Source organism: Choloepus didactylus, chromosome 5 (genome assembly GCF_015220235.1).
Source record: "Choloepus didactylus isolate mChoDid1 chromosome 5, mChoDid1.pri, whole genome shotgun sequence".
NCBI classification, from domain to species: Eukaryota; Metazoa; Chordata; class Mammalia; order Pilosa; family Megalonychidae; genus Choloepus; species Choloepus didactylus.
Window position 1 is genome coordinate 39,977,239 of NC_051311.1, and position 13,818 is coordinate 39,991,056.

Consider the following 13,818-nt stretch of genomic DNA (forward strand, 5'->3'; position numbering starts at 1 on the left):
AAGCCCACTCACTCTCAGGAAATTATCTGGCCTCCACGATAAAATCAGAGTCTCAACTTTCTCTTCTTTTCCTTTCACACCCCTTCCCACTTCAAATTTATCAGTAACTTTATCCATACTTCCTTCTTTCCTTCTCAGGGGAAAAAAGTTTATAGGAACATTGTTCCTTTCTTTTTTTTATCTTCAATGTTTCAAACTCTTCTGATTCTTCTCCATAAAATAGATATTCCAATATGGTAGCCACTAGCGATATGTGGCTGCTGAGCACTTGAAATGTGGCTAGTTACGTTGAAATGTGCTGTGAGTATAAAATAGATACGAGATTTTGAAGACTTAGTATGGAAAAAAATGTAAAATATCTCATTAGTAATTTTTAAATATTGATTACACATTGAAATATTTTGAATATATTGGGTTAAATAAAGCATATCATTACAACTCATCTTTTCTTCTAACTCTAAATATGGCTACCAGAAAATTTAAAGTTATACATGTGGCTCCCATGTAGCACTAATGGATAGTGCTAGTGTAGACACATGATCATCTTTGCCATCTTAAAAAAAAAAAAAAAGATTGGAAAAGTGAAAAATAGTTCTAGTAGTACACATGGCTTTCCCCTCTGCTCTACTTCCCCACCCATTGCTACTGTGCCCCCATCCCTACCCCCTCAGAGTCAAATTTCTTCCTTTTCTCACTTTCCAGTCACTGCCCAATGAACCAGTCTGGCTCCTGATCTACTAAAATGGATCTCCTCGAGGTGACCAAAAGCTTCCCAGTTGGCAAATCCAATGAATACTTTTCAGTCCGTATGTTACTTGACTATTCCTTTCTTATTCTAAATGGTTCTTGTGTAGCAACTGGTAGTCGGCTTGGCACACACTGTAGGCCTTCAGTAAACATTCACTGAATGAATAAATACACAGATAAGGCTAATTCCATCTTTAGAGCCTGTGCCAGTCATTCATTCAGCAAATATTTATGGAGGGCCTCCTGTGTATATTACGTAGGAGGCACGAGGGACACCTGTCCGCAGGAAGTCTGGTGGGAGGAGATGCTTCAACACAAATTTTACTGTTACCACCACACGTATGGACTGTGTAAGGCTCAGGTAGTGACAATGATTTTCTGAGGCAGCTTCCAGAGCAGTGGGAATGGCTGAGTGATTAGAAAACAAAACAAACAACACTTCCCCATTTATGACAGGCCAAGGCACTCTTCGAATAGTGTAAAAGAATCTCTCCGCTTAAAACCTCCAAATCAAGTAATCCCTGGACTTCATAATTGGAAGATCGGGGGTTGCAGGGTGAGGGCCAAAGGGTAAATTCTCTTTTCAGCAGCGCTCAATTTTAGCTGCTATCCCTGATGGGGGAGGGTTTCACACCCAATCACTCAGGCCCCTCCCCCGGGCCAGCTGCAACTACAAAAACCGTGTGCGACAGGCGAAATGGTAGCGCCGAGATTCCCTCCACTGGCTGGTCTAACATCTGAGAGAAGGCGCCTGTTCTCGGCCGCTCGGGTTGCCACCCCGGTTTCCCGGGAAGCCATCGCGCCCCTGACAGGGCCTCCAGCTTCCCGCCCTCCTTCTCTCCAAGGTTTGAGTCGCACAGCCGTAGACATCGAGACCTCCCCGGCTCACAGCACTCCGCGCGCGGGCCGCCCTTACCGGAGCCGAAGCCGCCTCGGCCATGGCCCTGCGCTGTTCCGCCCTGGACCTCGGGGAGTCTCCGCCGTCGCGCGCGGCCACACGCAGGGTCGGCCCCCCGGTCCTCTCCGAAGGCGGTGCTGCGGGCTCCGGCCCTTCCTTCCCCGCTGCTCGCTCTGGCGTGGGACTGTCGGACCCGGGTCTGCACCGGACAGTCTGGGCGGGCAGGGACGTGTCCGGCTGCGTTCCGGAGCGGCAGAGGCTCTGGGCTGGGTCAGCGGCCGACCCAGCTGGAGCTCAGGTCGCGAAGCAGGCTCAGCCGCACTCGGCCCGCAGCGGCCACTCAGCTGTCGCTTTGTGGGCACCGAGTGCACCCTGGGAACGGCTCCTGCCTAGACGCGCCTCAGGCTAGCGTCGCACTGCAAACTGCTGCCAGCGCGCCCCCTGCTGGCCCCGGAGCGCCGCGCGTCCCCGCGCTCCCAGCACGCTCCCGACGTGCGCCCTCGGCCCCAAGGACTGCCTAGGGTAGCATGCGCCCCTTCCGGTATTGTTGGCTTCTGTTTTTGTGTGTGGTTTTGTTGAACTGAAGTGTTTTTTTCTGTTTTCTTACATATCTTTGAGAGTGTTCAACGGATTGTAATATAGGCCCCAACAGCGAACTAGGGGTTATTCTGAGAAGTTGTTTTCTTCGCAGAGGCCCCATAATCAGACATTTACCAAAGGGAAATAAATCCGTGTACCCAGAGGGCAGCCAAATTTAGAAAGTTGGAAATGCGCTTAGCTGGAGAGTGGGATGGGAGAATCGGATGGAAAACTAGAGCCAAAGTGAATCTGTGGGTTAGAATGAGTGACCAAGAGGCACAAATATGTAATGAAGAATTCGTTTATCATTTGCAGGAATTATAAATGTGGCTGCCATCGTCATATGGTTCACATTCCAAGTGTCCCAGTGTTAGGACCAGAACGATTCTACAGTCTTCCTTACATCTCAGATTATTGGCTCTCTGAGGACTGGAATTCTTGGAGTCAGGCAAAGATAAAGCCTGAGGTTACGGTTTGTTGAGTTTGTGCTAATGGAGAGGCAAGGACAAAGAAACCCTATGGAGGGTGTGTGTGTCAGGTAAAGAGTGTGTATGTTGTAGTAGGACAACCACATAACCCTGATTTTCCTGCAAAATCCTCATTGCAGACATGCTGAATATGAATCGAAGTTCTCCCAAACCAATATTTCAACAAATGAATCAAGGCAATGCCTATGACAATGAAAGTATCTATAAGTAACAAAAATATAAGAGCTACCGAAAATAGATTATCTAAAAACAAGAAATAATGTGTTCAGGCACGAGCTCTTGAGCATACTGTTATATTTAGACTTTGTCTATATATGGGCTATTAATTTGAGGTAGGCCTGAATATACATTTTGGTCAAATGTAAGCTAAAATCATTTTCCGAATGTAGAACTGAAGGTTGTGAACAACCTGTAGTACACTTGGGCTCATAGCCTTCACCAAATTTGTTCCACCGTCAATGGCAATTTCATAAATTTCTCTTTACTGATTACCCATTGCATAATTATTTCTCAAAATCAGATTCACTATGTTAGACCTAGAAAGCTCTCATCATATAAGGAAAGGAGAAGACCAGTTGAATTGATTAATCCTCCATGTTTTCAAACTTAAAAAATTAAGATTGATTCTTCATGTCCAAATGTTTGATATACCAGATATTATGGTGACATATTTAATAATTTGATTAGCTTTTTTGCATAGCAGAATATAAATCAGGAAAATGTTTAGGAAGATTTTCTAAAAGAAATAATATTTACATTTAATACGAGTGAGTATCAAAAATCCTTTCTCTTTAACTGTTAGAAATGGTTATCAGTCTAAACCAATTATTTAACAAGCTTTAAAAATATTAGCCTTCACAGATCCCAAACAATCAGGAATTGTTTTATTAAAGCATACTGGTATAGTCCATTGTTCAGAGAGAATAAAATGTGTTTTGAGTACCTCATTTGTTTCTAAACTTTTTCCTTTTCTTCATCCTATATGTATATTTTTTATTCTATATATATATACTTATATATGTGTGTGTTTTGAGTACTTCATTTGTTTCTAAAATTTTTCCTTTTCTTCATCCTATATATATATATTTTTTATTGAGATTGTTCACATACCATACAACTAACCAAAGATCCAAAGTGTACATCAATTGCCCATGGTACCATCATATAGCTGTGCATCCATCAATACAATTAATTTTTTTTCAATTTTTAGAACATTTTCATTACTCCAGAAAAGAAATAAAGACAAGAAAAGGAAACTCAAATCTTCCCATACCCCTAAACACACCCCCCTCCATTATTGATTCATAGTTTTGGTATAGTGCATTTGTTACTGTTGATGAAAAAAATGTTAAAATACTACTACCTGTAGTATATAGTTTGCAATAGGTATGTATTTTTTCCTATATGCCTCTCTATTATTAACTTCTAGTTATAGTGTCATAAATTTATTCTAATTCATGAGAGAGATTTTTAATATTTGTATAGATAATCACAGACATTGTCCACCACAAGATTCACTGTTTTATACATTCCCATCTTTTAACCTCCAGCTTTCCTTCTGGTGACATATGTGACTCTGAGCTTATCCTTTCCACCACCTTCACACGCCTTTCAGCACTGTTAGTTATTCTCACAACATGTTACCATCACCCCTGTCCATTGCCTAACATTTAAGTTCACCCTAGTGAACATTTAAGTTCACTCCCCATTCTTTAGCCTCATTCTATATCCTGGTAACTTATATTTCATGTCTATGAGTTTACATATTATAATTAGTTCATGTCAGTGAGACCCTGCAATATCTGCCTTTATGTGTCTGTCTTATTTCACTCAATACAGTGCCCTTAAGGTTTCTTCGTCAACCCATTTCTTTTAAGATGGTTTTGTTCACACACCATACATTCCATCCTAAGTAAACAGTCGTTTCACTGTATAGTCACATATTTATGTATTCATAAATGGTGTATTCAGCACCATTGCCACTATATAAGGACATCTCCATTTCTTCCACAAAGGAGGAAGAGTCAAAGAAGGCAGAGAGACAAAAGAAAAAGAAAAGGGAAAGAGAGAGAAGAAAACCAACCAAACAAATAAACAAAACAAAAAACAAAACTTGACAGCTAAAAAGCAACAAAAGGAAAGATAGCATTAACGTAAAGTAGAATAAAGAGTCAGACAACATCACCAATGCCAGGAGTCCCATACTCTTCCCCTATTCCCCACACCTCCATATGCATTTAGCTTTGGTATATTGCCTTTGTTATATTAAAGGAAGCATAATACAATGTTTCTGTAAATTATAGTCTCTAGTTTGCATTGATTGTATTTTCCCCCCAATCCCACCCTCTTTTTAACACCTTGCAATGTTGAAATTCATTTGTTCTACCTCATGTAAAAACATATTTATACCTTTTATTACAATTGTTTAGCACCCTAGGTTTCACTGAGTTATACAGTCCCAGCCTTATCTTTCCTCTTTGCTTCTGGTGCCCCACTTTGTCCCAGCCTTCTTCATTCAACCATGTTTATAGATACTTTTGTTCAGTGTACCTACATTACTGTTACATTTATGTTTACATTTGATAATCTGATTATTAAGTGTCTTGGCATAGGCCTATTCAAATTTATTCTGTTTGGGGTACGCTGTGCTTCTTGGATCCATAATTTTATGTCTTTCATAAGAGACGGGAAATTTTCATTGATTATTTCCTCTATTATTGCTTCTGCCCCTTTTCCCTTCTCTTCCTCCTCTGGGACACCAATGACAGGTACATTCTTGCTTTTCGTTTTGTTTTCTGTTGTCTAGGCATCTGGTTTCCTTGGTTACCCCAATCAGGTTTTCCCAGACCAGAATGGGCTCAGGTCCCAGAAGGAAGAAATATTCAGTATCCGGTTTCCCTGAGGGTGTGTCTTAGAAAATTGGTACACCCTGTGATGCTTCAGGTCACTGTGCTTTTCTGCCCAGCAGGTGGTGCCTGTTGACCTGTAGCTCCAGACTGGTGCAAGGAGGTGTGGCCTGTCACTGTTTTCCCCCCGGCTCTGGGGTCTGGTTCTGAATGGAAGGCAGGTAGTAGAGCTGGGCCCCACCCCTTTCCTCTTAGGGAAGTTAACCCCCCTAGGGAGAGTTCGTTGGCATTTGAATAGACTCTGCCTGTGCAATCTCCACCCTTGTCTGGGTCAGAGCACTGGGAACTGAAAATGGCGGAGGCTTTCTCCACTGAGCCAAAACAGGGACAGAAAGCCACCTTCAATCTGCAGCCACCCTCATGCTCTCCAAGGTCAGTCGTCACCCAAAGCCTCTGTCTGCTTGTTGGGGATTCATAGCTCATAGTGAGCAGTCCATGTTTGTTAATTAAAACCCCAGTTGGAGCTCAGCTGAGGTATATTCGCTTGCTGGGAGAGAGCTGCTCTCTAGCACTACAAGGCTTTGAAACTTGGGCTGTGGGGGGAGGGGGTTCCCGGCTTGGATCCGCAGTTTTTACTTACAGATTTTATACTGTGATCTTGGGCATTCCTCCCAATTCAGGTTGGTGTATGATGAGTGGACAGTCATGTTTGTCCCCTCACAGTTATTCTGGATTATTTACTAGTTGTTCCTGCTTGTTTATTAGATGTTCCAGGGGGACTAACTAGCTTCCACTCCTCTCTATGCCACCATCTTAGATCCTCCCATCCTCTGTATTTTCAGTCATTTCTAAATCAAAGATGATTTATCATATATGTGTGTTGTACGTGAATTTTTTTCCCTCCTTGTGAAATTTCGAGGTAGTAAAGTTGACATTCTGCTTTTAATTTATCCTTCTAATATGTGAAGAATTATAATCAGAGCTTTTTTTTTTTTCTTTTAAGATTCCTGGATTAAAGTGAATTAAATAATTAAATGTTAGTTTCCAAAGATTATTTTGTTTGGTGTTATGAATGCAATCATACCAAATAATTCTACAATAATTAGAATTATTATATAAATCTTTATTATTTTGTCCAGTGATATTTATATTTTTGTATATCTCAAAAAATATAATGTTCTTTCTAAAATTATCTGGCTAACAAACTCTCTTGTAATATGCCTATTAACTGTCAATGTATTTATTTAAAGTTTATAATTTTTTTACACAAAATCAATTATTTTAGCATTTGTCTTTGCAATATTAGAAATACATTCATATATACTTCAACTGAGTATTAGAATTTCAACATATAAAACACATCATCAGACTTTGTACTCAAGTTTCATCTAGAATTTAGACTACCTGAATGTAAAAGGGTATATTCAGAAATTAACAATGAACATGAATGACATTCCATGTTTATCTGAAGATTGTGGCACTGATGTGATATAATGGTAACCCACACAATCACATTGGGATGGTTTGGAGGCTTTACTGATCCCAGAAGATTATGTTTTTAGAAGTAATCCATTCCTGTGGGTGTGAACCTATTGTAGGTGGGAATTTTTGATTAGGTTATCCATTTGGGGTATGTCCAGGGTGGATCTTAATCCTCTTATTTACAGGATAAATATGGAGAGAAAGACACAGAAAGAAAGCCCAGGAAACCAAAAGCTGAAAACAACAAAACCTGGAAGAGAAGGGAGAAACCAATTGAGGCAGTCTTTTGCCTGGCCATGTGGCAGAGGAATCCAGAAGCACTGGCAGCTGGTCTTGGGGGAAAAGCATCACATGATGATGCCTTGATTTGGACATTTTTACAGCCTCAGAACCGTAAGCTTGTAAGCTAATAAATCCCCATTGTTACAAGCCAGCCCATTTCTGGTATATTACATTTTGGGCAGCCTAGTAGACTAAAACACACACTATCATTACTCATGAACAGGTCTGAGAATGCCAGAAATAATGCTGAGTGAACATTCAACTATTCAGCCTTGCAATGACCAAGGCCTAAGCCAAAGCTGAACAGCAGGTTTAGTCAAACTCTGAGCTCAAAGCCAAATATCAATGTAGTCCTCATCTAGGTGTATGTGAAAGATGTAGCAATTGTGACAGTGGTCTGAACACTGTGATTATAAATGAAAATTTCCAAGTGATTCTTATCCATTTAGGCTAAATGAAATTATGGATGCCATTTAACAATGATTTAAATATTTTCATATTTATGTAATTTATAAAGGTTGAAATTATTTTTTAATTTTATTACCAATGGCTATCAAAATTCTGAGATTAGCACAATTACTTTTTATTTTTGCCTTTCTCCATTCACATTTGTTATTATTTTCTTGTGCTTTGCAGAATATTTAAAATATACAGAGATGTATAAAGAAGACAAAGTCACCAATTATCATCCTTTTCAGAGATAACCACTTTTAGCATTTTGGTATCTGTGCCAGTTTGGATATATTATGTCCCTCAGAAAAGCCATGTTCTTTAATGCAATCTTGTGGGGCCAGACTTATTAGTCTTGATTAGGGTGTGAACTTTTGATTAAGTGTTTCCATGGAGATGTGACTCACTTAACTGTGGGTGAAAACTCTGATTAAATTATTTCTGTGGAGGTGTGGACCCAGCCCATTCAGGGTGGGGCTTGATTAGTTCACTGGACTATTTAAGAGACCTAAGAGCCAACACGTGCTGACGCTTGGAGATGCTTGGAGATATTCGGAGATGCTAGCCCAGAGTTTGCCCTGGAGAAGCTAAGACAGCACCCCCAGATGCTTAGAGAGAACACCCTGAGAGAACAAGCAAGAATGCACAGGAGCTGAGAGACAAGCTAAGAGAGGACCCCCAGATGCTTAGCTGCATAGGAACTGAAGACGCTAAGAGACAAACCCAGAGAAAGTCATTTTGAAATGCAACCCAGGAGCAAAGGATCAGCAGATGCCAGCCACGTGCCTTCCCAGCTAACAGAGGTGTTCCAGATGCCATAGGCCTTTCTTCAGTGAAGGCATCCTCTTGTTGATGCCTTAGGGTGGACACTTTTATGGCCACCGAATTGTAAATTGTAACCTAATAAATCCCATTTATAAAAGCCAATCCATTTCTGGTATTTTGCATAATGGCAGCATTAGCAAACTGGAATGGTATCTGTCCTACGAGGCTTATTTTTCTATGTATATTTGTGGTTTTTTTAGCATACTTGTAATCATAAATACTCTTTCAAAATCTGCCTTTATTACTTAATATATTCGAACACCTTCCAGAGCATCAACTATTCTTCTAAAACATATTTCTGTATATTATTTTATTATATGAGTGTTTTGTAATTTATTTATACAGTTTATTTATACATTTATTTATAAGTTTTTCACCACTAAAAACCTTAAGATGAGTCTATTTGTCCATAAATATTTATTTTATGGTTTCCATAGAATAGGGAAATAAGATTGTTTCCTTAGAATCAGTTGCTGGGAATGGGAGATTACTGGGCAAGGGGGATTTATTTAGGCTCTTGAAGCATATAGCCAGATTACTATTCAGAAAGGTTATGCCAATTTATACTCCCACCAGCAATATGTAGCTCTAACTTTCATTTTTTAACCATGTCTTTCAATGTTCCAAAGTTTATTTTAATATAATCAGATCTCTCAATGTTTCCCTTTATGGCTTCCAATTTTTGTTTTTTGCCTCCTTACCCCAAGACCATAAAAACTTCTTACATGTTTTCTTCTAGTCCTGTAAAAAAATTAAGTCCTTTTTCCATTCTATGATATGCTAATAGCAAAAACTACTGACATTTATTAAATGTTTACCAAATGTCAGAGACTGTACTCTGTACTTTACATGTATTATATTATCTAATCTTCTCAACTATTCTGTAACGAAGATAATATGCTTTAAAAGGTTAAATAATTTCAAAGTTTAAATAAGAGGTGAACAAGTTGGGACTTAAAAGTAAGTTTCTTTGACTTCACAGTCCAAGCTCTACTATGCTATACTATCTCCTTTGTGGTCTTTAAACCACACTTTAATACGAAATTAGCCAAATAAAATAAAGAGAAAGAGTCTGCAGATCAGAGATGGCTGAAGACTTTTTCACTGAGGAGATATTGCAATTCAAAACATTCAAAAATGTACAAAATTCTCCTTTTACTGCCAAGTGTAAACTGGTGAGCAACTTTTTGCTTTGGGAAGTCATCAACCATCACTGACATTATGACATTTCTTTTTGGGGTGAGAATCATTTATGAATGCCTACCATGTGCCAGATATTGTACTGGGGATAAAGAGTAGAGTAAGGCATAATTCCATTCTTCGAGGTGGAAAGTGGAGTAGGGGTGGAGGGAAAAGAAAATAAGTAACTTCAACTCAATGCATAATGTGTAATTATGTGATATAAACAAGAAATGAAAAGCAGTAGTAAGTAGTATATAGGAAAGAAAATTTTACTTTGTCCTGGGGGTGTCAATAAGGTTTCCAGGAGAAGGTAACATTTTAGCTGAGTCTGAAGGAAAAATAGAACTTATCAGGTGTCCTGGAAATGAGAGATAGAAAAGCAGAATGAGCAGCAATGCAAAGCCAGAAGTGCGCATTAGCACAGAATGCTGCAAGTAGTGCAGTACTGCTGGATCTTAAAATGTCGTCATGTGGGGAGTACATCACAAATGTGGGAGAAGATTAGAGAGGTGAGTAAGCTAAATGACTTCTCAGAAACTTGACAAATGAGGTTTGAAAAAATTAAAACCAGCAATTAGTAAACACGGTAAGGAAACAAACGTTTAGCTAGTGATTACTACTTCTTGGGCACTTTACACAATCATCTAATTAAACCCTCACATCAACCACATAAAGTGGATATTCCCCTTTATATTTTATGGTTTATGTGAATTTTTGTTGGGAAAATTTCCATGGTGTTTCTCCACATCTTGTGACAGCTTTTATCCCAAACTATCTTTTCAAGGATATTTGTATGGCAAATAGCCTAGGAGGACATCATTATAAGAGATCTTTTTTTGGGAAAATATGATCCTTTTTTGGGAGAATAAGTGTTTGTGGTTTAAAAATTCAAGCAATGGAGAAACACGGAGAGTACAAACTCAAAGTCCCAATTCATTTCCCCCAATCCACTTCCATTCTCTCTCCATAGGCAACTGTTTATATTCTCAGGCCTTATAAATTCATTCACATGAAATTTTATTTTTACATAAATGAGATCATTCTATTTATCTGACTACCCACCAATTTATCTATCTAGTTCTGAGATATGTTTTTTTTTCCAAATAACAATGGCGATCATTCCATTTTAATTCATTAGCTCCATATCATTCTTTTAACACCTGAAAAAAATATTCCATAAAATGGATATATTATTTGTATAATTATTTCTTTACTGGTGAATAGTTAGATTGTTACCAATTTTTCACTCATAAAAAATGCTTAAACTATCTTTGTACACTTGTCTGGCACACGCTGTTTCTCTAGAACACAAGTGAATTTGATGACTCAAAGGGTAAGAACATTTACATTTTTAATACTGTGATTGCCCTCCAAATTTTTGTAATAATTTACATTGCCAGCAAATTACTTTCTGACTCCTTGTTCAATCTATTACTGAGGGAGAAGTGCTAAAACATCTAACTATAGTTGTGGGTTTGTCTATTTTTCCTTTCAATTCTATCAGTTTTTCTTTATATTTTGAAATGATATTATTAGAGGCATACATATTGAGGATTGACACATCCTCTTGATGAATTGGCTCTTTTATCTTTGTGAAACATCCATCTTTATCCCTGGTAGTGGTCCTTACTTTGAAATCTACTGTTTCTTATATTTATATAACCAGCCAGACTTACTTTTTGCATCTTTTTACCTGCCAAGTTTGTATTTTTAGTGTAATGTTCTTGTAGACTGCATATAACTATAACCTATTGTGGCAGCCCATGGCCTAAGCAAAACAGGCCTGCAGATCTTGGTGCACAGCAGTCTACATGACCTAGGCAGCTAATGTTTAACCTATTGTCTTTGTAAGCCAGTAAAGAGAAAAAGGGTAAATTGACCTTAAAATGTAACTTTATGGGAAGCAGGCAGGAGGTGAGAGGCTCTTAGTCTCACAAAAAGAGCAAAATGTAATTGTTCAAGTGTTATTCTAGTCCTTCCTCAGATCAGAGTGACCTGTTCCTGCATCTATGCTCCCACCACCCTTAGGAATGCCTTTGTCTTAAACCCTTATAAATGGCTTGCTGTCCTCTTTGCATTGCATGGTCAACTTCCCTGTGACTGCAATACCTGCCCAGCCTGAGAGAGCTGTCATGATCTCTCTACAACTTCTCACCCTATAAGTAAGCCCTGAATAAAAGTTCATGTATCAGAAAATGTTCGTTGTCTTCTTTGGCCTCTGGACTGGCATGGCCTTCATGGGCTGCAACACATTTCTTTTCTTTTCTTTTCTCTTCTCTTCTCTTTCCTTTTCTTTCTTTTCTTTATCCAATCTGACAAGCTTTGTCTTTTAAATGGGTATTTAGACCACATTATCAGTCTGGTTAAAATGAAATCTACCACATTTTGTGTTTTCTATTTGTTCCATCTGTTCTTTGTTTCCTCTTTTCTGCTTGGTTTTGCCTTAAGTATTTTTATGAATTCATTTCATCTTCACTTTTGGCTTATTATCTGTATTAATTTCCTAGGGATTCCGTAACAAATTACCACAAACTTAAAACATTAATTTATTCTCTCACAGTTCTGGAGGCTAGAAGTCTGAAATTAAGGTGTCAGTATGGCTCTGCTCCCTCTGAAGGGCTGAATTAGTCAGGGTTCTCCAGAGAAACAGAGTGGAAAGGTTATATATGTATATGTATATATATATAATAATAAATAATCATTTATTATGAGGAATTAGCTCACGTAACTATGGGGGCTAGCAAGTCTGAAATCCTAGGGGAGGTCGCAAGCTGGACTCTCTATTGAAAGTGATTGTAAAGTCTAGCCAGTCCAGGTATTCCCCTGGGGAAGCTGGCTGACTGAATTTGAGGCAGAAATTCTTCTTTCTGATTTCTGAAATCATCAGTACTGACTTTTAAGACCTCCATCTGATTGGATGAGCAGACTCCTCACATTGCTGAGGGCAATATCCGTTTGTTGATTATAGATGCAATCAACTGATTATAGGTGCAAATCCATCTACAAAATACCATCACAATAACAATCAGGCCAGTGCTTGCTTGACCAAACAACTGGACATCATAACCCAGCCAAGTTAACTATTACAAGGCTCAAGGGGAGACTCCTTCCTTGCCTCTTCCAACTTTAGGTAGCTTCAGGTGTTCCTTAGCTTGTGATTTTATAACTCCAATCTCTGCCTCTATTTTCACATAACCTTCTTCCCTATCTCGCTGTGTATGTCCAAGTCTGCCTATCCTTTCTCATGTGGACAGCAGTCATTGGATTTAGGGCCCACACTAAATCTGGGATGATTTCATGTTGAGATCCTTAGCCAATTAAATCTGCAAAGACCCTATTTCCAAAGAAGACCACATTCTGAGGTTTCGTGTGGAAATAAATTTGGGAGGGGGTGGGCATTATTCACCCACTACATTAGCTATAACTCTTAGTTTTATTTTTAGTGGGTTTACCACATACACTTTTAATTTATGACACCTACCTTCAGATAATATTATATCACTTCATGTATAGTGTGAGAATCCTGCATGAGTATACTTTCACTTTCCACTCTTGTCCTTTGTGCTATTTTTGTCATTCACTTTACTTCTACTTATGCTATAAAGCCCATAATACATAGTTATTATTTTTGCTCTAAATTTCAGTTATCTTTTGAAGATATTAAACATGAGTTAAATATATTTTCTGTTTATTTATCTATTTACCATATCTAGTCCTATGAATTCTTTTGTGTAGATCTAAATTTTCATCTGACATTATTTTCCCCTTGCCTGAAGTCCTTTAAAATTTATTGTAGTACAGATTTGATGGAAATTAATTCTCTCAGCTTTGCTTTACAGGGAAAAAGTCTTAATTTTGTCTTTTTTAAAAACAATATCTTTGTTGGGTATTGAATTCTAGGTTGACAGGTTTTTTTTCCCCCCTTTCTGTACTTTAAAAATATCACTCCATTGTTTTCTGTCTTGAATAGTTTCTGATGAGAAGCCTGCTCTTATTCTTATTTCTGTCCCTCTGGCTGCTTTCAATATTTTCATGTTGT

At 38.6% G+C, this 13,818-nt stretch overlaps 1 protein-coding gene across 1 annotated transcript in view; it reads right to left on the minus strand.

The window, feature by feature from the left end:
- Positions 1 to 2,005, minus strand: part of LOC119533942 (zinc finger protein 398) — a 53,135-nt gene extending 51,130 nt beyond the window's left edge. The window contains exon 1 of the mRNA XM_037835905.1: positions 1,664 to 2,005. Coding sequence (XP_037691833.1) covers positions 1,664 to 1,687 — 24 coding nt within the window. The 5' untranslated portion in view covers positions 1,688 to 2,005. The remainder of the gene's footprint in view (positions 1 to 1,663) is intronic.
- Positions 2,006 to 13,818: the final 11,813 nt, after the last annotated feature.